This window comes from Exophiala spinifera, assembly GCF_000836115.1.
Source record: "Exophiala spinifera strain CBS 89968 unplaced genomic scaffold supercont1.1, whole genome shotgun sequence".
NCBI classification, from domain to species: Eukaryota; Fungi; Ascomycota; class Eurotiomycetes; order Chaetothyriales; family Herpotrichiellaceae; genus Exophiala; species Exophiala spinifera.
Window position 1 is genome coordinate 1,714,762 of NW_015622513.1, and position 21,981 is coordinate 1,736,742.

At 51.0% G+C, this 21,981-nt stretch overlaps 7 protein-coding genes across 7 annotated transcripts; 2 read left to right on the top strand and 5 right to left on the bottom strand.

Annotated features, from left to right (window-relative positions):
• Positions 1-723: 723 nt before the first annotated feature.
• Positions 724-2,103, bottom strand: PV08_00644 (uncharacterized protein; the record flags this gene model as incomplete). The annotated part of the gene is made up of 2 exons (XM_016375009.1): positions 724-2,039; positions 2,094-2,103. 2 exons carry the CDS (start codon positions 2,101-2,103, stop codon positions 724-726), a joined length of 1,326 nt encoding a protein of 441 aa, XP_016240285.1.
• Positions 2,104-3,200: 1,097 nt separating this feature from the next.
• On the top strand, positions 3,201-6,718 carry PV08_00645 (uncharacterized protein; the record flags this gene model as incomplete). The annotated part of the gene is made up of 6 exons (XM_016375010.1): positions 3,201-3,665; positions 3,712-3,965; positions 4,026-4,108; positions 4,159-4,419; positions 4,463-6,325; positions 6,369-6,718. The coding sequence occupies 6 exons, from the start codon at positions 3,201-3,203 to the stop codon at positions 6,716-6,718; spliced, it is 3,276 nt and encodes a 1,091-aa protein (XP_016240286.1).
• Positions 6,719-7,244: 526 nt separating this feature from the next.
• Positions 7,245-9,626, top strand: PV08_00646 (uncharacterized protein; the record flags this gene model as incomplete). Its single annotated transcript, XM_016375011.1, has 2 exons — positions 7,245-8,806; positions 8,978-9,626. The coding sequence occupies 2 exons, from the start codon at positions 7,245-7,247 to the stop codon at positions 9,624-9,626; spliced, it is 2,211 nt and encodes a 736-aa protein (XP_016240287.1).
• A 625-nt stretch (positions 9,627-10,251) lies between these two features.
• On the bottom strand, positions 10,252-10,754 carry PV08_00647 (uncharacterized protein; the record flags this gene model as incomplete). The annotated part of the gene is made up of 2 exons (XM_016375012.1): positions 10,252-10,623; positions 10,707-10,754. 2 exons carry the CDS (start codon positions 10,752-10,754, stop codon positions 10,252-10,254), a joined length of 420 nt encoding a protein of 139 aa, XP_016240288.1.
• Positions 10,755-12,976: 2,222 nt separating this feature from the next.
• On the bottom strand, positions 12,977-15,150 carry PV08_00648 (uncharacterized protein; the record flags this gene model as incomplete). The annotated part of the gene is made up of 3 exons (XM_016375013.1): positions 12,977-13,980; positions 14,032-14,451; positions 14,496-15,150. The coding sequence occupies 3 exons, from the start codon at positions 15,148-15,150 to the stop codon at positions 12,977-12,979; spliced, it is 2,079 nt and encodes a 692-aa protein (XP_016240289.1).
• A 757-nt stretch (positions 15,151-15,907) lies between these two features.
• Positions 15,908-17,595, bottom strand: PV08_00649 (uncharacterized protein; the record flags this gene model as incomplete). Its single annotated transcript, XM_016375014.1, has 3 exons — positions 15,908-16,219; positions 16,268-17,239; positions 17,296-17,595. 3 exons carry the CDS (start codon positions 17,593-17,595, stop codon positions 15,908-15,910), a joined length of 1,584 nt encoding a protein of 527 aa, XP_016240290.1.
• Positions 17,596-19,021: 1,426 nt separating this feature from the next.
• PV08_00650 (uncharacterized protein) lies at positions 19,022-19,663 on the bottom strand (the record flags this gene model as incomplete). The annotated part of the gene is made up of 1 exon (XM_016375015.1): positions 19,022-19,663. One exon carries the CDS (start codon positions 19,661-19,663, stop codon positions 19,022-19,024), a length of 642 nt encoding a protein of 213 aa, XP_016240291.1.
• Between the last annotated feature and the right edge of the window lie 2,318 nt (positions 19,664-21,981).

Sequence of the window (21,981 nt, forward strand, 5' to 3'; positions counted from 1 at the left end):
ACGACAGGTACGGCGGAGCTGAAGGTGACAAGGGCCATATTGTATATAGAAGTTCTAGAGCCTGACAGTATCCGAGGATCCTCGTGGTGTCTGGCAACAGAGCTCTTCACGTAGGATTAGACGAAAACAAGATGAAGGAGGAGGCTTCAGTTTACGAGACTAACAGAATGTTGTTGTTGGATGTGGATGTACGATTACTGACAGTACTTCAGGTAGTTATTGGTCCTTACGAATTGACTTTGCGGGAGTGTTGGCCTGGAACAAAGTTTTTCCGCCTTCCCCCAGCCGAAGAGAACAAGGCTTTGAGCACAGATCAATCACATCAGAACTAGTCGATCTATTGTTGATTCTGGACTCGAGAAAGACCTTGCAGAAAGAAAACTTTAAGGTACCAAGGACATGAAGTACTTTCGCGTGATTGTCTGGGCATCGGAGAACGTGGTTTTGTAACCTCTACTCTCCCTCCATATCGCTGCGGCTCAAGGTATCATTCTCTCGAGGCTCACTAGGCGTGGGACGCAGACCCTGGGCCATTGTGTCTGAGAATACAACTGCTTCTTCAGTATATCTTGCTTTTAGAGAGTATGTCAGATCTAAGAGGCCTTTTTGGAGCGAGAGTTTCCCTAATATCTAAATAGAAAAGCTGAGTTGATTAATACGAAGAGCCCTCATACATAGTCCCGGGACCACGAGAGCATGTTTTTCGTGGAGCGTATCAATTTATTACAGATGCGGAGGCTTCTGCAGGACCCAAGCTCCTGCTCCCAGAATGCCACCATCCTCACTTTGTCCGTCCATGCTCCATTTTCGAAGAGGGCCACACCCAAGATCTGTCCTGTACCCAGCTTCAAACATTTCCATGCCTGTCCATCCAATCATTGCAGCGTTATCCGTGCACAGCTCGACGGGCGGGAAAACCAAATTCACTTTGTCAAATGATCGTAGGTCAAGCATCCGACGTAGATGCACGCGCAAAAAATCATTCGCAGCGACTCCCCCGCTGACCACCAGCGTTGATATTTGTACTCCCTGATCTCGAAGACTTGCAAGCGCGATGATGGTCCGAGAACCGAGATGCTCAAATGCGGTGCCTAGAGCTGCTCGAGAAAGTAAAACCCTCTCCTCTTTACTCATGGGAGTTCGGCCATGCTGACCGTCACGATCAGCCACGATTCGTTTGATCTGACTCGAAATGCCCGAGAAGCTGAAGGCCAAATCTCGGTTCTTGGCCATGGGAGTCATTATGCTCCAACCAAAGTTGTTCGGTGGCCGTTCGATTTCCTCCTGACGATTCCGAGGTACGCTCCAGGATTCGAAATCCGCCGGACTTTGAAACGCATAAGCCGAGAGATATTTCCCAAAGCTAGTATCAGGCGCATTCTGTTGGACTTCCAGAGGTAACAACATGCGCCCGCACTTATCCAGCTCATCTCCTATAGCTGTATCGGAAGTTGAAGCGAGAATCTCGTGCTCGAGCAAGCTCTTCGAATGGAGAAGCATGGTATGTCCGCCACTGATCAATAATGTCAAAAAGGGGAAATCTGGCTGCAAAGATCTCGCATCATGCCTTTCTATAGCATTGGCAAGCCTCGGTGTGAGGGCATGGGCTTGCATGTGATGGACCCCCAGCAATGGTACTTGCCATGCCGTAGCAAGTCCCTTTGCAGTATTAAGACCAACGGCAAGGTTCTGGTTCATCCCCGGACCTCGTGTAACGGAAACAAAGTCAGGTTTCTCCTTAATCTGTCCATCTCTGAGTCGGAGTTGCTTTTCCACTGGCGAAGACTGATCCGCCTCGGGGAGAAAGGGAAGAGATGTGTCGATCAATTTGGCAAGGTGTAGTTGGTGGCTATTCAGCGCTTCTGGAGGCCATATGCCACCCTTGCCAGTATTTCGAAGAGTGACCTTCTCATTGAAGAGTAGATGTGCTTGAACGCAGCCAGAAGGGGCAGGAGTCGTGGATTTGGACAGAATTGAGACGCATGTATCGTCGCAGGAGGATTCAATCGCTAGGGTCAGGAGACTGCGCCGTGGCACAGCTGTGGATATTGTCAGCAGACATGATGAAAACCTAGGCTTCACCGAACGAATACCATGCAGCATCGACGGAAAAAGGAATATAGAATACCTCTCCAAGATTGGCGGAACTAATGTGTAGTTGTTAGAGCATTGTATTGTAACAGCAGGCTAGTAAATTGCGCTTTGGTGCGTCGAGTACGAAGGGAACCGTCCTACTGTGAGCCATTGAATCAACAAACGCTGTTGGATTCATGTTTGCACCAAGTCTTCCGCCACGTCTCTTGGGCACCCTTTTTTGGCAGACCGGCTGTCGACTGGATTCTTGGGTGATCTCCAGTCGCTGGTTCAAAATTCAACACCCTTCGAATATCCAATGCACGCTCCCTTGTGTGAGGGTTTCTGGGAATGCTCCGTTTCTGTCGAACTTCTCGCGGCTCGATTGGCCAATACCACAGGATTTCAAAGGTTCACCTACCTCGTTCAACCTTCGCTTTCTGGCGCGATTTCAGCCAGCATATGCGATACACCATGTCACATCATGCTCAAGCTGCGGATTGATTTGAAACCGGCCAGCAATCTTATGGAAACTAGCGTTCTACAAGCACTCGCCTTACGCGTTGTTCCAGATGGTTTTTCAAGAATTGATAGATGTGTCTCGCCAACCTTCTTGCTCCGGTAATGGTTTTTGGGACAAGATGGGGGGTTTCAGCTACCAGGTACTCCTGGAACAGTTGATCTCGCCTGCAATGTTCCGATGAGAACCGGTCTTGATTCGTTCCAATCTTCCTTTTGGGTGAGCTGACTCCAACAAGACAAACTACAGAGATGAGGCAAGAAAGCCCTTCTCCTCTTCCTGGAGATGCTTGAGACCAGTACCCATGATTTGGCGCTTATAAGCCAGATTCGTGTCTTTCTTTACCTGATACAGCACAGCACAAATCAGGAATTAGACTTCAGTACAGGTTCAAGTCTGCTCTGGCAACGGGCCATCAATCTGGCCTCGGATGTCTGTACTCTCAGGTCAGTGTATGAGAAAGCCACCCGCGATAACCCTTCGCGATCTATATATTCGTAACTGAACCTTCTTCTGTTCCTGGGTTGTTGTCTATATCATTTCCTTTCCACTTTGTTCTTCAGCGTTAGTACTAGTCGCTTCGTCGACACCACATTCGTTTAGCATCATGCATTATACCCTCACCCAGTCACTCCTTACCATTGTCTTTCTCTTTAATGCTTGTTTTCTCAGCAATGTCAACGGCCTTGCGAGCACGGATACAATTACATGGGGTGGTTCCAATGACAGGACTGGCTATCAGAATAATCACAACATGGACCCGGCGATTGTCGGAAGTGCTCAATTCGGCTTGCTCTATAAGACTCAATTACCCGGAACGTACTTGATCAACGGCCAGAACGTACCTGAGCAGATATTCTCGCAACCCTTGGTCTATACCGGCTCCGATGGCTTACAATTTGTCTACGTTGCGACAACTCAGAACAATGTCTACAAGATTAATGCAAAAACCGGTGTGATTGTTGCTTCTCGGAATCTTCACCGCCCTTTCCTGGTCAGTGATTTGAACGGATGTGTTGATATCAACCCTACCGTTGGAGTTACTGCCACCGGCGTGATCGATCCGGACACAGTATGTATGTGTGCCGATAATTTAATCAAAATGCTAACCGTACAAGGACACCTGGTACATCACGTCCAAGACCTACATTAACCAGGACATTACGGGTCCGACTGGCCGCCCGAATGGTCGCTACTACGTACATGCTATTAATACCGTGGACTTGACCGAACGGCCGAACTTCCCGGTAAATCTGGAGGGCATGGTTGCCAGGAACAATCCTGCACGGTCTTTCAGCGGTGGAATTCACCATCAACGCCCTGGTCTTCTCCACACAGGCGATTATGTCTACGCTGGTTTTGCTAGTCATTGGTAGGTGTGCTTTCGTCGCAAAATCTGCATTCTCATCTAACACGATGATTTATCCAATAGCGTCCAATGGAATTTCACTGGTTGGATAGTCGGCTGGCATAAACAGACCGGGCAACTTGTGGAGAGATTTGCAACAGAGGGAGGTGGGTCTCTCCTACCCAGGACATGGATACCTTGGAACTAACAATCATAGCCGGCGTCGGGCCCAATGTCCCTGGCGCTGGAGTCTGGATGTCTGGAGGTGGCCTCGCGAGCGATGGCAAAGGTTCAATGTTTTTTGCTTCTGGCAATGGCTATGCATCTCAGCTGAATGGCGTCCCGGTCAACGGACGAAATCCGCCAAGCGCGCTTGAGGAAGCTGCCGTTCACATGTCGATCAATGGCGACGGTTCGTTGACAGTAGTTGACTTCTTCATGCCGTGGGAGAAGGTTCAGCTGGACGGTGCGGATAAAGGTAAGTACGGACAACGATGAAACTATCTAACTAATACGTTCAGACCTTGGCACATCCCCTCTGGAACTTCTTCCTAGCCAATTTTCTTGTGGTAATATCACAAGAATGGGTGTGGTGACTGGTAAGAGTGGAAAGACATACTGGCTTAATCTTGACGATCTCGGTGGATATCAAAACGGACCAAACAAGCTCGACAACGTCATCCAGGTCTATCAGAACGAAAACTCAGTCTACGCTGGTGCAGGCGTTTATCCCCTGGAAGGAGGATACATTTACATCAATGTCATCCAGTACCAGACACATGTCTTCAAATTTTCTTGTGACAATGGGGTTCCATACTTCAACAAAATAGCTGATTCTCCCGAAAAGAATGCCTACATTTTGGGAGTCGGTCATGGCACTGTTACGTCTTTGGATGATCAACCTGGAAGTGGCCTGCTCTGGACATCTGATGTCGAAGGTTCAAATCTACGAATCTACAACGCAATCCCAGAAAACGGCCTCCTCAACGAGATCAACTCCTTTGTCACCCCGGGAACAACAAAATTCACTCGCCCCGTCTTTGGAGATGGTATCGTCTACCAAGGAACGACTCTTGGCTATCTTTATGCCTATGGCGCCCCAGTCAATCTGCCATTGAAATGTACCCCCGCTCAATTTGGCACCACGAATCTCAACACCACGAGCTCGCCTGTGCCAATCCAATGCCAGGCCAACACCGCCCTCACAGTCACGGCAGCAACTCTCTCAGGTAATGCAAACTTTAAATTCTCTGGTCTTCCCACCCTCCCGTTCGCTGTCAACCAAGGACAGAACTTTTCATTCCAGACAACTTTCACGCCTCAAACTGTCGGTCCGCTCTCCTCGTCAATCATTCTCAATACAACACAACAGGCTGCAGGCTTCAGCATCAACACTCCTGTCAACCTCAAAGGTACGGGTCAGAGTCAAGCACCATTGTTGATGATTACTCCGAATACCGTATCCTGGAACGGTGTAATTACGGGCCAGGTGGTAGGGGGTGTCAATCAGTCCATTATTCTCAGTAACCTTGGGAACACTCAACTCACCATCACTGGTATTTCTTATTCTGTGGTCGGTGAGACTGGACCATGGATCTCTCCGAATGGTACACAAGCTGCAACTGTCGTGTCGGCCTTCACATTCTACAGTGTGCCGTCTTCGGTGGCTGCAAACAGTGCTGTGACGATTCCGATCAACTTCAATCCCTCATCCAGCGGTAACTATGCTGCCTTTGTCAAATTGGATAGTAACGGAGGCTCCAAGGTACTTGACGTTCTTGCCGCAGGCTCAGACCAGCCAAAAGCCGTCCTTGAATTCGAGACTCCTGATGGAGGATGGATCCCATATCGAAACAGTACGCCTTTCAGTTTTGGAAATGTTACAGAAAATACAACTCGGTACCTCAAGTTGCGACTGTCCAATAATGGCACGGCGAATGCAGCTCCCATATCTGTGACAGTTAGTAAACCTCCCTTTGGAGTTTCCGGTCTCATTGGAAGTAACAACAACATTGATCTTGCCGAAGGCACACTCGTCTACGCCGGACAAAACCAAACCGCGACATTATATTGTTCAGTGCCGAAGAGCCAAATCAATGTCGACCCCTACAATGGCAGTGCCCAATGGACCATGAATCTCAATGATCCTTCGTTCGGCAAACAATTTATCCAGTTTTCTTGCAATGCACTCTCTGAACAAGCACCTCCCCTCAACCCCCTCACGCAACAAGGTATTTACAGATATGCTGGCTGTTTCAAGGAAAACAATCCTGGAAGACAACTCCAGACCAACATTTACAGTGGGTCTCTCAATACTAATGAACAGTGTATAAAACAATGCTCGACTGCAGGTTATATCTTCGCTGGGACTCAATACACACAAGGTGAGTTCAATGACGTCCAATTGCTCTGACTAATGCATGGCAGAATGTTGGTGTGGCTTCAATAGACCCAAGCAAGTTGTTGATGATGCAAATTGCAACTTTGCTTGCACTGGAAACGTCAATGAAGTGTGCGGTGGCAATGGAATCACAGGAACTGGCTCTTTCATATCATTGTTTGGAGATATCACTCGTTGGAACGGCAATCGCACGGATACGCCGGGTCCATATGTCAACCCTGGTATGCTTGGGTTCAACAGCCTGGGTTGCTACGCCGAAGGATCTCAAACTCGTGCTTTGAATGTGCAGCCTACCTCGAACAATACCGTGGCCAGTTGTATTCAGGCTTGCCAGGGATATTTGTACGCTGGAGTGGAATATGGAGGCCAGTGGTGAGTGTGCTTGTGATCTGCTTCGATATACCCATTAACAACAAGAAAGCTTCTGTGGCAACTCATTGTCTGCAGGTGCTGTTAGCGCCGATACGACTGACTGTGCCATGCCGTGTAGCAACAACCAGACAGAGCTTTGTGGAGGTATGCATAGTACCCTTTCTCATCACGTCCAATAAGCTCAAGCAAATTCAGGACCAAGTCGACTTAACCTTTATCGATATGGCAACGGCACTCTTCCCACCTCGACCTCAGTATCTGGAAATAGTGGAGGCAACAATCCCGCGCAACCGACAGGCCTCGCTGTCCCAGCGACCATCGGAAATTTCAGCTACGTAGCTTGCTATACCGAGGCGACTGCGGCACGAGCACTCAGCAGCGTTGCCCTAGCAGACAACAGTATTACCCTTCAATCTTGTGCAAGTAATTGCACTCAGTACCGATATTTCGGGGTTGAGTATGGACGGGAATGTTACTGCGGGAGTGCATTGGCCGCTGGAAGTGTGCCAGCTGCAGATGGTCGTTGTAACATGCCTTGCGCAGGCAACTCCAGTCTACTCTGCGGAGGTCCCAGCGGTTTGACATTGTACAACAATACCCAATGGGCGTTGATGACAGCTGCCCCTTCTCAGCCAACCGGTCCAGTCACGGTGCCAAGTGCTGGTCGGTACCAATATGTCGACTGTCATACTGAAGTCAGCAATGGCCGCGCCTTGTCTGGATCCGCTATCGTATCGAACGACATGACAGTACAGTACTGTGCTGGCAATTGTACCGGTTACGCATTCTTCGGAGTCGAGTACGGTCAAGAGTGCTACTGCGGAAACACCTTGAACACAGGATCAGTAACCGCTACTGATCAACGATGCTCCATGACTTGTGCGGGAAATTCTTCGACTATTTGTGGCGGACCCAACGGTTTGAGCCTGTACAAGCTTGTCGTGGCGTCTTTGAGCTCGAGCATTTCCAGATCGAGCACCAGTAGCATACTAGCATCAACGTCAGTGAACCCAAGTCAGATCGCCAATTCTACCACGACCACAGCTCCGAGTATCGCGCCCTCGTCACATTCTTCAAACACAATCAGAGCGACTACTTCGTCAAGTTTTGCCATGTTCATCAGCGTCACGACATCCTCGACATCTTCAAAAAGTTCTGTCAGTACAATAACGACCTTGTCTTTGTCAAGCGCCTCTTTGCCCACATCGACTCTGATCTTGATCGACACTTCAATCTCAAATCCCACCACATCAGTTCGATCCACTTCAAGCGCCAATGCCACTGCTACTTCTGGCATCAATGTGTCGTCTCCAAATGCGACGTCCCTGCGGACTCCGCCCTCCTCTTCAGGCAGAACCTCAGCGACCAGCGCGTCCGGCACCTTGGCCAGCAGCTCTTGGACGGTGAGCACTTCTCGTTCAGAGTCTCCAGCCTACGTCTCAACGAGTGGCGCAGCTTCTTATGTTTCTTCGACAGGCTCCGGGACTACTATTAGGTCAAGCACTACTTCCATCTCAAGTTTGAGCATTCTCGTGACTTCAACCACAGCGAGGGCTTCTTCTGTGTCAGCTACGTCTGTCAGCTCCGGCTTCAGTACCATCTTTGTAGCTCGGACTTCAACAACGAGCGCAACGTTCGCCTCTACAAGTTCAAGTTCGGCCACGACAGGCATCTCGACTCTAGTCAACTCAGTAACTAGCCAAACCTCGACCCAACCGCGGATCAGCGCATCTACTTCGAACTCAGGTTCCGGTTTTGTTTCCGGTTCGACATCGACACCACCACGAACAAGTTCTACATACCAAGGCAGTGTCACTTCCAGTTCCAGTTCGTCTAAGCCATCCTCATTGTTTACCACAAACATTTCTACAACTTCGAGTAGTACCAGATTGACGACTACAACTACAGCTAGGACCACAACTACAAGATCGATGTTAGGATCAAGTACTACTACCACGTCTCCGATACCCAGCTCGACCACCATCGCCGCCGACCCCTTCCTTCCGAATGTTTACATAGGTTGTGCCGCCGAGCTATCCAACATTCGTCTGCTATCGAGTGCATCGTTCACAAACTCCAGCATGACAATCGCGTAAGTTTTTTCTTGGTCTTGTTGTTGCGCCTTCTTCCCTATCTACTCTACTCTAGTATGATTGGGTTTTCATATGGCCATTGGATGGGCGTGCCTGCACATTTTCCTTTTTTCTCCTCAACAAAAGTGAAAATATGACTCTGACTCGATATGAAACGACCCAAAATCTAGGTCATGCCTCTCATTCTGCACATCCCAGTTCATGCCTCTGGCCGGACTCGAATACGGGCGTGAATGCTACTGCTCGTCGTCCCTGCCGCCCAACACGCCGCTGAACCAGACGGGCTGCACCATGGCCTGTGCCGGCGACGGGGACGTCGACGTCACACAACCCACTTGCGGCGGCCGCTCGCGCCTGAGCATCTTCAACAACACGCTCCTCAGCCCGCCCGGGCCCAAGCCCGTGATATCGCCGCCGTCGCCGTCGGCCTCGCCCGGCGGCTCCGTCTACTACACGTACGCCTACCAGGGCTGCTTCACGGACCCGAGCAGTTCCCAGCGCGCCTTGTCCGGATACAGCGCCAGCGACAGCGCCATGACGCAGGAAAAGTGCGTGGCGACGTGCGCCGGCCGCGGCTTCAAGTTCGCCGGCGTCGAGTACGCCAGGGAATGTTACTGTTCGGACACGCTGGCCACGGCTGGTGGAAGCGGAAGTGGGAACGGAAAGAGCCTTCAGGTCGGCGAAGGCGATTGTGGTATGCCGTGTGCCGGCGACAAGAGTGAAGTCTGTGGTGGAAGCAGTAGGATCGGCGTGTGGATGGCTTCGTCGTCGTCGTCGTCGTCGTCGCCGTCGTCTTCTCCGTCTTCTCCGTCTTCTTAGGATGCCAGTGGGTCGGTCGGTCACGAGAAAGAGCTGGCCAGCTACACACAGCACTCGGACCTTTTTTTTCGTTGTCCAGGAGATGGCAGTGTGTGAGTGTGGGTGTTCTCAATTTTTTGATTCAAGGTCATGTGGCTTCTTTAATAATTCAAGAGACGAAATCGAGATTTCAATTCCAAAGTGCAATTGCATTACCACCTTCAGAATGGACCGTCAAGATCGGAGTTTGGAATCAGGATCCAGTAACACTATGGAAATATGCATTCCCCTTGCACGCGCTCTCTAATCCACCCCCGAATCGATAGGTATGTGATAACGATAGTGATATCAATAACATGCAATGCAATCCATCGCCGCCCCCCGACCCCCCCCCCCCTCCGTGAGAGAGAAAAAAAATAAATAAACAAGCAAAAACACCCTCCGATAGACAATGGTTCTTAAGAAGTGGTATCTCAGGAAAAAGCATCAACAACGTCAACCATCAAAAGGTTTTTCTTTCCGCCATATAGCGTCCTCCTCGTGTGAATTGTATGTGTCATCACCGCCATTGCCGTCAGACCCTCCAGAGAGTCAAATGACCATCCCTCGCCCATGCACTCGGGAGGAGACCAAAAACCACATCCAGCTAGACCTTGAGAGCGGCCTTTTCGTCAATGATCGAGAACGAGTTTCCTGATTTGGCGACAGGCCTCTTGACCCTGAAAACAGCATCTTGATCCGACATCCTTCGTCCCAGTGCTCTTTCGACTTTGGCGCCTAGGCTCAATTTACTCAGGTCGTCCGTCTTTTTCTGACTGGGGATGAATCGCTGCTGCTGAAGACGTTTATTCTCGAGCCTGTCCAGGCTCTGGGTGAGTTGGCGGATCTCTGCCATGCCGGCCTCCGGGCTGACGACGTTTGCAGACGCCAGGGTGGTTGAGTAGTTTGACGTCGTGGTGGCGAAGCTCGGGGACGCGGAGTACGTAGAGTAGCGTTTCGAGGTGCGTTTGGAAGTGACCTGGCAGAACAAAAATTTAGGATTTTGGTTTCACGGTTGTGCCCAAGGGGAGGGACGGTGAACAAAGGATTTCAGAAACGTACACTTGGAGCCATGATAGGCCTTTGGGATTCAAGGGATCTGCGCGGCATGATTTCTTTTCGTGGGTGGGTGTTATGGATAGTGACAATAAACCGTTGTTATGGGCGCCCAGTTGTCAAATATGGGGTTTATACTGATGTCAACGCGGGCTTTGCAGTGACACTAGTACGTGTGGTCGGTGACTCGTATTCGGACAAGGTAGAGCCGTGCACTCTATTGGGACGCGGGTATGCAGATCTTCACCGCACCGCAGGAGTGGTTATGCGCGAAACAGCAGGTGGAGAGTAGTTGTATGGGTATGGCCGGACTGTTGCTCGTGTACTCGGACAATTCGAGGCAGAGGGGAAGTGACAATGTCGACAACCTTGCTTTTGTCCGCGTGGTGAACAGTCGGTGCCTTTGACTTTGTACTCGGTGGTGCGGATGAAAGTGTCGAAAGGTGAGTGGTTCTCGTAGAAGCAAGGAGGAGATAGGAGGACAGAAACAAGACGTGCGGTGTCAGCTGAGAGCGAGGTTTGTCGTTTCTAATAGAGACTAGCTTAGGGTTGGGAGGAGGAAGATCTTGTGTCACGGATGGTCTTTGGTGTGTTTGAGCGAAGTTCGGTGAGAGAATGGCTGGCTAGGAATGCTCGTTCTCACGCAGACACAGGAGAGAAGCGGGAACAATTGACGACAAGTGATGGATGACGATGGCGAAAGCGACGTGCGTGGAGAGACTTGATAAATCAAAACCAGGAGGACGAGGACTCCCTACTCGGTGCCTGACTGGATGGTTGCAGTGTGTTTGATTGACGATGGGCAGCGGATGGAGTAATACTGTAGACACAGGCGTTTTCGGCAGATGTTGGGTCACTAACTCTGGCTAGCACGGGTACCGGGGAACGGAGTGCAATAGAGGTGTGTGTTTCTTGCTCTGCTCCGTACCTCAGCCAACGCTCGCGGCTGGAAGGCCCAGAGTCTGGTGCCACTCGCCAGTCTCCGGCGACCTCCCTCTTTTTTCTTCTCACCCTGCGCCGTGTTGGACGCCTCCGATGAGTCTGAATCCTGAGTCCTGAGTCCTGAGGCAGCGAGGGCCCAAGAGTGGATTGTCGATTTGGGCCGCTCGCCGCTCGGCCCCTTGCAGGATCCGCCAGGGAAAACAGGCCCCTGCCGCCCTCGGGTCCTCTCGACTTTCTCCTTCTCCCTCTCCCGACTCTCTCTGCATCCTCGACTCCGTATGGTCGGTCCATGGGTTCGAAGATGGATTCCCCATCGACCCGGACACTCCACGTGGCCCGTCAGCTGCATCGCAGACACGACATTGCAAGCCACAGAAAAGCATCCCGGCGGTCTATCTTTGGGCCAGAACGTGCTTGACAGCTTTCATGGAAATGTCGAAAGGGCTTATTAGCGACACTGATACCGAGTGAACTCGGGACGCGGCATCAGTCCACTCCTTTCAAGACCCAACAGCCCTTTGGGCCCGAGGGTTTTCAGCAACTTCCAGTGCTCATACAACTGTCAGTACCCAAAAAGGGCGTTTCAGGTTCTTGTCCCATGTTTGGGGTTTCATATGGAGTATTTCGAATGCTCATCCGCATCAATCAAAAGACATCATGGGTTCCAGGGCTATCCCAGAATCCATGTGACATTATGAGAATTGATTGGAGTCAAGGACTTTGTATGATGCCTGGAAGGACTGCCGCTATCTCGTCTCACCAGCAAAGCTCAGGTTGACCTGCATTTGCTCTGCAGACCCTGCCCTGATCGGGCATCGGTCGCGTGTCTGGCGTGTTTCACGGCATCAGCTGAGCACCAGGGGAGCTGGCCTAGGGTTTCCCTTCCTTGAAAAGCTTGCTTGACCAAAGGTAGCACTGCCAGTCAGAGTACTCTGGCTGGGGGCCTGGGTAGGCCTTTAGTTTTTATTCCACAAGTGACAATTCGTTCCGTAAAATTGTACTCTGTCCGCACCTACTGAAAGCCTGTCCGTCATCATGTTCTGTATTTTTAGCAGCAGGACGCACCTATATTTACAATCACCGACAGAGTTGATGGTAGGTGTAACCCGTCGCAAAGGATGAGTTGATCATGGTATCGTCAACGATTTAATCTAGGGCAAAGGGCGGGAGATGAGAAAGAAAGGGACTCGTTCCGACCCCCGACTGGCCGACCGGGGAAGACTCTGCTATACACTGGGCGTACTCGTGCACTCCTACCTACTAACTGCTAGGCTGTCTCTTGAACTTCATGCATCCAATACCAGGTATGCCATTGCTGTCCCTTCTTTATTATTTCAGTAATCATTTCCAAGCCATGGGATATGCCATCCTTGAGCCCAGTCATTGATACTGGCTGTCAAGCCCCAGGTCTTCACAGCCCAGAAAGCAATCCCTCCCACCACGCCGAAACTGCCTATTATTTGAAGAGCAATCCAGCCATGCGTCCGCATGCTGTCTTGCCAACGCAACAAGCCCAGGGGGTCGTGCATTTGATAACTGGGAAGTTCATCATACATCAAACCAGACTTGCCGCGCTTGTGTACCAAGGCGTGCGAGCCCTCTCGCGGCAAAATTTGTCCTTCGCGGACTTCTTCGCCGAGTCTGTCAACGAGCCACATCGCTCGTTCTCCTCGAGCCAACCGCTCATATCTTTCTCGTTCGCGCTGAAGACTGAGTTGCAGTTCACTTGCCCATTTCGACAGTCGGACTTGGGCCAAGCGTTCTTCACGCTGAGAGTGATCTGCGACTCTCGCCAGGGCCCAGCTATTGGAAGTATTCAGGGACACCTCTGATCCCACTGGTATTAACACACCCGAATTACTCAATGATGTTGGCAGCGGTGATGCAAGGGTAGAGTTGTGCACCGATGGAAGTGACGGTGACGGCATAAAGGTCAGCCTAGGGTGAGTCGCATGCCATGCCACAGACTTGCGTGCCGAGGTATGCCGCAGATACGCCACCGTGTCGGGTTCGAATATCTGCTCTACGAGGAGACTCAGTTCTGATGGTAATAATGGCTGGACATACTCGGGCGACATGAGCAGTGATGCGTCCATGGTGTCTAGGTCCGGGCCGTTGATCGATGTCACAGTATATGGAGCGACTGCCCTTTCCGTAGCCTCTGGGTCCGCCATCAAAGACGTAGGTAACCGCGGCAAGGTAACCACACTGAGATCTATTGATCGTTTGACTTCTTCTTGCTCTTCGGGAGTGAGCAGGTCTGATTTTGCTACGAGCGGTATAACATTGCATAGCTCTGAAAGTTGCCGGATCCGGTCGCAATCATCTTGTACATGATCTGGGGCACCTTAGTCAAAGCCGCATACGTAGTGGTCAAGGGAGCGCATACCTTTAGAAACCAAGTACAGTATCACGTCGACTTGACAAGAACCGCGGCCACTCAACAACCCTGAGAACTCGTGAGTAAACTGGTTAACGGATGTCATGACGTTCATCAACTGTTGCTCGATATAGTGAACAAGCTTGTCCAGTTTGATCGAATCGCTTGTGTCGACAAAACAGATGTTCCGTTCTAGAACAGAATCCCCCATGCTCTTCCTTCTCCTTAATATTCGGCTTTCTTCCACATTCGACCACCAAGCGGGATATGGCTTTGTACTTGCATAGATCTCGGTCACCGTATCTGGTGCTCGCGGGGGGTTTCCGGCTGATAGACCAGGTTTCGAGGACGACGGCACCGGATCGACGTGGACTATGTCTTCGCATAGCTGAACAATCGACTTGATCAGAGATGTCTTGCCCGTACCTGCTGTGGTTAGAAGACACCAATCAAAGTTTGAGTCCGAGGACTACCTTTTCTTCCTGCAACCATGATCTTGAACCTCCCTAAACGCTTGCCTCGTCCGGTGAACGGTCTTCGGCTAGGCATCTTGATGCTCGGCATTATCAGTTCCGGCTGGCTGTCCTGCACGACTGCCGAAGGTTCTATCTCGTCGTCTTCACTTGACCCGATCACTTGACTCCCAGCCTCATCCGTAGTCATTTCGTCATCGGATTGCTGAAGGGATCTGGACGAGCCGGACTTTGGACTGTTGGGAAGAGAGACATCACGAGATGGTAGAGGTGACGGAGTAATCTCTCGAGCACGCCTTGACTGGTTTCTCTCCCCATGCGCAGTAGAGGAGCCGCGTCTCAAGCGGTCTCCATTGCCAGGTTTTATAGTAGATCTTCGTCGACTGCCACTTCTCACCTCCGATGGCTGGATGGTGGCATGTTTGCCAGATGCTTCCGCCTCTTGAATGGTGTCCTGGAGGCTGCTTACGGGACAACTTGTTGGTAGAAGATTAGTGTTGCTCTCCGATCGTGGCCTTGGCCCGTCGGGATCACGCGAGAGGAAGAACGTAGTCGGAGGTGCGCTGCTGCGTTCACCCGTCAAGGAGGGAGATCCGGCAACGGAGGACTTGCGAGGGCGCGGCTCTACACTCTCGAAGCCGAGTCCAGGCCTCATCGTTCTGACATACAAGTGGTTGCAGTACGGATCGAGAATGATAAAATGGAGAAGCGAACGGAGTGAGAGCAGTGTATTTCTAGGGATGTGCCAGGGTGAGGAAGACCAGGTAGGCTGACCACCTTTGGGAAGGATACTTCAGATACGAGATGATTGAACGGATCCCGTCTGCAGCCTGACTTGACCCCGCGATGGTCGTCTTGCTTATCAGGCTCGCGCCGCGTTGCTTATCAACCATCAAAATACCACGTCAATGACCGAGCACACAGCACTCCCTACTGAGCACACATCACGGAGATTATCTGCAAACAGTATCATTACCTCGAGTTTGTCTCGTAATAATAAAACCTATTGTACAATGTCATCCCTATCCTCTAGGTTGGCGTCCTAGAACGGGTGAAAGAACCCGCAGACAGAAAGTACATGACCTCGCTGAAATGGCACACGACTCGCGTGGACCTGAGCACTGAAGCGAAGATGCTGTGCATCGTGAAAATCCCAGGTGCAGTGCAGCAATGTGCCATCAATCTCTGAAACAAATCGGTATCGAGTCGTCCTATCAATCCGAAGCTCGCTATGCCGTGACATTGCCAGGAAGACATAATGGGAGAACTTTTTCCAATACGCCGTTGCAGAAAGCATTGAAAATCACCCTGTCACTTTTGTAACGCTGTCCGATCCACAAGATAGAAAGAGATCCCTCCCCAAAAGAGGCTTTTGACCGGTCGTGTTGTGTCGCAGTAGAGTCATGTGTCGATCAAGGCGCCTGCGACTGGCCACGTCCCTTTGGAGTCACAGTACCAGACTTGCCACCTCTCTGCTGAAGACCTCCGCGACCAGCATCTTTGGGAAAGTTTGTCTGACTGCCAGAACGACTGCCCTGCATGCCGCCACGACCACGACCGGCCTGGCTACCACCACGGCTGTAACTGGCGTTACTACCTCCGTAAGCGTTGGGACGAGGGCGACGCTCTTCGACGTAGATCTGTTCGCTGCCGACGGTGTGTGGGTTAGCGGCGACAGCTGCAGCATAGCCGGCAGGGTCGGCAAATTCGACAAAGGCGCAATTCTAGCACTCGTGAGCCTATTTCCTCTGTTGATCAGAAGGGTCACTTACTCTGGGTCGTGAGACGTCAAAATATTTGAGTTCACCGTGGTTCTCGAGGACCTCTCGCAAGATACGCGCATCGACCTTTTCATTTACATTCTTAATATAAGCAAGTACTGTGCCCTCCGATGTAGCTTTGTTCTGTGGTCGGCCTTTCTTGCCGTGATCGGCAGTTTGCCAGCCATTGCTCTGCGAGGTAGGGGTGCTTGAGGCAGTGTTGGCAGCCGACGAAGGCTCCGCTGATGCTTTGGGTGCTTGGACAACCTGTGAAGGGCGAGCTGCCTTTGGCTGAGCAGCGGGTGTGGTCACAGGCAAAGCTGGAACTGCTGGTGCTTTGGCGCCACCACCAAGCATGCTGGCCCAGGTTTTCTTGGCCGGTGGTGCTTCGGCAGAAGCAGATGGCGCGACTTCGGTAGTTGTCTCAGGTTGGCTCACGTCCACGGAGGTAGGCTGCTCTGTGGTAGCGGGCGCCGTCTTTTCATCCATCGAAACGTCTGCAGCGGCTTCGTAACTCTCGGACTTCTCAGCTGTCTCTCCGGCGGTGGCAGGAACCAGCGCGCCATTGACCTCCGTTGCAGTAGTCTCGGCTTCTTCTTGTTTGTCCTCTTCGAGTTTCTCATCTACTGCCTCAGCTGCGGCTTCTGTGACAACCGTCTCCTCTTGGTCGGTCTCAGCGGCTGGAATACCTGCGGCAGGGGTCGGTGGCTCTTCAGCTGGAACCTCCGGTTGTGGCTGATCATCCTCTACGATCTCATCCTCATCATTGCTCAGGTAGCGGAAAATGTCGTTCAGGACGAAGTAACCGTTCGGTTGCTCGGCGAGGATGAAGGTCTGGACGAACTTGTGATGAGGCTCAGATTTGTTTGACATTTCTCCAATGACCTGGACCACGATGTTGTTGAATGAAGACTGAGAATCGACGTTTAGGACGCGGACTTTGCAGTCTTGGAAATCGAGTGCTTTGATCTTTTCGCTGATTGCCTGCAACCCATCTGTCAGTTAGAGTCTCGGGGGGATGAGATCACGCTTCCAATTACCTTTGTGCCGACAGCAGGAACAACTTTTTCTGCTTCAACGCCCGTGACGAGCTGTGATTTCTTGGAGTAGAAGAGGTGTATTTTTTCCGGGCTCTTTGACAGTGTAGTGTAATATTGCTCAACGAAATACCAGCCAATCTCTTGTGGATCCGCCTTCGGGGCATTGGTAGAGGTTGCTGTACTCTGGGAAGCAGAAGAGGTATGGTTTGGCGCAGAGGGAGCAGAGGCAGCAAGTTCGGCAGGCTGAGTATATTGGTTTGCGCCATAAAGGCCATTTGTACCAGCAGTTTCGGTTGCCATTGCGATCAGCCTAGAGGTGAAGGAGGATGCGAGAGGAAGAAGTTCAGGTATGTCGAAGTGCGCGAACGACTTTTCTAAGAAGAAACTTGTTGTCCGAATGGCTAGAAGATCGATTCACTCGAAATAATATTACGGTGTCGGCCAAGTGCTGTTTGTGCGTGTAGAGACGGGAGGACGCCGCTGGAAGACAATTTGTCACCCAGATAGAGAGTGCTTTGTGGGATCGAAAATCTTTTGAAGGTTAAAGCAGAGAATGTCGTAGAACTAGTATCAAAAGGTCGAAGGATTAGGATGTCAATAGCAGTGATTTTGAAATGCAACGATGTTGGATTGATTCAATGCAAGGGAGTCGAGTGATGGGTGCAGTTCGCGAGATAGAAAAATATTGCTGCGGAGAACTAGCCGCTCATTGGCAGACGGCGGAGGTGCGCTTTGATGCTAAATCCGAAGTAGATCACTGATGCTTTTCAAGTATTCGGAGGCATTCACTAGTTATACCATATGTTCATTCCGGAGAAGCCACCACAATTATATGTCATAGATTGAAAGGAAATAGCACGAATCCCATCTTGCTTGGTGCTTCGACCGGCATCCGTTTCCGCGCAGTGCAAACTAAGACGTAGTCATTGGTGCCAGTGTGACATAGTTGTCGCAACCAACACCAGTACCATGACACTGGGAGGGGTTCTTTTTCATTTCTTGCCTGTTATTTCTCGAAAAGAATCTGCTTTGAACCTCCCTCTTAGGCGTGATTAATTTCCCTACGAAGAGTCTGAGGCACAGATTAACGTTTGAAAAGAAGGCCACTCATTACTTTGCGCATGAGCCATTGACATAGGTATGTTGAAGCCAGGTAAATAGGTAAATCATGAGTCTCCCAGCATCAGGAGGTTTCGGATCCTTGTTAACTCCTTGCGCGACTCGCTATACACGATGAATCTTGGTGCTTGAGAGTCGGTCCAATTCTAGCTCATCATGTCAATTGGATAGCGACGTGTCGACGTGACTGCTTTTCTTGTACGGAATCCATCGTACATTGAGCTGACTTCTATTTCTTCACACAATAATAATTAGCTTGTGCGCTGTAGATGTTGAAGGTGCGGTATGCGGTATGGAGAAGAGGCTTACAGAGATGAACTCTCCAACACATGGGAGATAGGTGTTATGCGGCGAGAGGAGCCAGAATGGCTCCAACAGTAAACACGTCTTGGATGTTGAGGGCCCGCTCGTATGAGCTGTCTTGGTTGGGAGAGCTACACCAGATGTATGCCGAGGAGCACTCGACATTCTATCCCTCTGATGATCTTCGAACAACCGAAGAGGAGGCCATTAGCACCCATCTTGCTTAGGACAATGATCCTGCCATTGTGCCCAAGGCGCACATTGAACTCATAGAGAATCCTGGTCTGTTGAGCATATTCATGCTTCAATAAAAGCCTGGCCGTGGAGGAGGAATGTGTGGGGGTATCACTGAAGGCGCTTCGGCTCCTTGTGTTTTGTCAACCGAACTGCTTACAGGATTTGCATCCTGTTCTTCTCTTGCAAGACGCTCCCTCTCTTCTCGACTTTTCTTTGCATTGTTTTGCCATATACGATCCTGTTCCTGTAGTTCTCGAAGTGCTTCCTCCCACTCTAGCTCTTGAGCTTCAGCACCGGAGCCGAGCACCTTTTCAACATCGACATCCTGACCTTGTTGCAGTTTCTCGACGACCTCCCTCAGTTGCGCAATCTTGATATCGGCTTTCCGCGTGAATGTTACAAAATCATTCTTTGTTCCCATAATGCGAATCGCTTGTGATCCGATCAGAATGTATATCCAGATAAAATAAGTCGCGGGATTGGTCGCTTTTTTCTTCCCATCTCTTGAGGCGTGGGTTCGGCGCAGTCCCTTTGGAATAATCGAGTCCCACACAGACGGTTGGGCCAGGCGCGGGAGATTGCTACCTCGTGAACTTGTATGCTGGAAAAGTCGCTGGACGTATCGCTTTGAGGGGTGCAGAAATTCGGCTCGACCTACATGGCCTTGGGGAATTGTGCGAACGGCTCTGGAGATCCATGAGAGGTTCATGCTGCGTGATTAGTTGAACTGAACAGAACGCTACAAATAATTCAAACGTCAATGCTTGGGCTGGTAAGTCATGGCGTCGATGTTGAGAATACTTTGAAGAAAGCAGAGAGAGAGCGACAAAGAGGAATAAATTGTTTGCCATTTCAGGCATAGATCTTGCCGCTCTACATTTTCTATGCCGGTTACACACCTCAAGTATACGAGATCCTCGTGACAGGCGCCGGAGATAGGTATGGCTCTGATGCATTCTCTGTCGGAAAGTGAGTAGTGATTATTACCACGAGCATCGTGATTCATTGTTAAGAATGCGTGGACGGGCGCAAATTACCCAACGCCGAACTGGCATAGCAACAAGGTCATCACAAAGTCGCAAGGAGTACACCCAACCAGCGCATGATACTTCAGGCATATTCGGAGTATCAAGGGCAAGGGCAGGGTTTAGAGAATCGTAGTCTTATCGCCCACAAAGTTCCATGCCAGCTAAAACGTGGGTGCAATGTTCGACAGCTTATCCTGCAGACCGATCACGGTATCGAGGCCTTCTCAGATTTCTGTGTCACGTTTGAGGTACTTAGCCGAGGCTGCGTGTAATTTGTAGAAGCCTAGATGTTCTGACGGTTTACAGAATACCTCGGATAGTATCATGGAACTGCAAGTGAGAGGAACACTGCCGTTTTGCCAGTCTCGACAGATTCGCCGAGGGCTGGCTGACTATCGGATCAAGAGACATCTGATTGATTAGGGACCTGGACGTACAGCAACCATGAGAACAGTCCCAAGTCCATTAGAGAGTGCGCTTCAGCCTCTCGTAGTACTTAAATCAGCGGGCTTGTTTATTGTTCCCGTAATTGGCTTCATTACGTTGGTGTACTCGCACTCGTACGCTCTTCACTCATCCATCGACTCATAGGAAGCACCAATTAGTGAGTGTCTTCAGACCAGCATGGTACTTTGGTCAACGATTTGCCACTGACAACTGTGGCCTCTTCCTGCATGCACTGGTCATCTGTCAGGCCAGTTCACCTGCAAGCTTTTTAAGTACTTGACCGGTGACAAGGGTGGACGTGAGTGAAAACCCGCGATTGGTCGATAAACGACGCAGGAACATCAGGCGTACCGTCGGTTTCGCAAATGCACTTATGGTGGTCTGGGGATAGTCTGTACCCATACACGCAATATTAGAACACTTGTCTCGTACGGAAAATAGGTACTGTACGTCGGCTGACCCAAGGTCGTGAGCAGCATGAGGGGGATTGCATGTGCCTCGTTAACATTCGAGTGACATGCGACGAGCAGACTTCTAATCAAGTTGTCGGACGCAACGCTTGAAGCCGTCGGACTGTGTTTTGCCCGAGTCCGCTCTCTAGACCTGGAAGAGGCAAGCGAGAGCTCCGCAGGTAAGGCTGATTCGTCTCCGGCCTGCGTTTCCTCCAAAAGCCGCAGTGGCACTTTTTGTACTCGTACGAAGGGTCGTGTATCATTTGGTAAGCAGTAGTCTCAGACCACTAGTAGATCTCCCTCATTCCTGGTGCCGTATTCCGTAGAGACGGGACAATGCGGTAACCTGCTGGACGTGGGTTAACATAACGTTACGTCGCGCGAATCTATTGGCGGGGATTCACAGTTGGTAGCGAGAGGGAAAGCTGAGTCTGCAAGTCTGCAAGGATCGCTTGCTTCGTCGAACGGGGATCAGGAACAGAAACGGACGCGGACGAGTCCTTTACATGTACAGCGGAGTTTGGGGAATGGTGCAATTCGGTCTTTTTGCTCGCTGCGCCTCAGTGTCCGCAGCATTCGGTGCTCTTCCACTGACTGACGCGAAGCCTTGCTAATCCCTGCTGATGCTAGCGCCTTGGCGGAATCAGGCAACACTCGCTTCAAGTGCCCATCATCAGCAACACGTCCAGTCATCCAAATCACCATTCACTCTCCCTTCACGCTCATCCAAGCCCTCCCTCCCTCTCGTCCACCATCTCGCAGCACCCGCCATCACGGTCCAGCTTCGCAGGAGCACCTGGATTGTCGCCACTCTGGCCTCAGGTGTTGCTCTGCGATCCGCGGCCACATCTCCCCCAAAACTTTGACTTCACCTCTTGACACCAACGTCGTCCGAACGAAGTGAACACCCGCTGAAGTACCCTGCGAACGCCGGTGCACTTCACCTTGACATCGAGTCACCTTATCAACCTCCCTGCCGTAACCAGGGGTTGGCCCGGTGCGCCCGCCGACACAGCCCACTCACTGTCCTCTTCCCCGCCGCGCCGACCAGCGTCCCTCTCCTATCGCAACGATACCTCAAACCATCCGCTCTGTTCGTT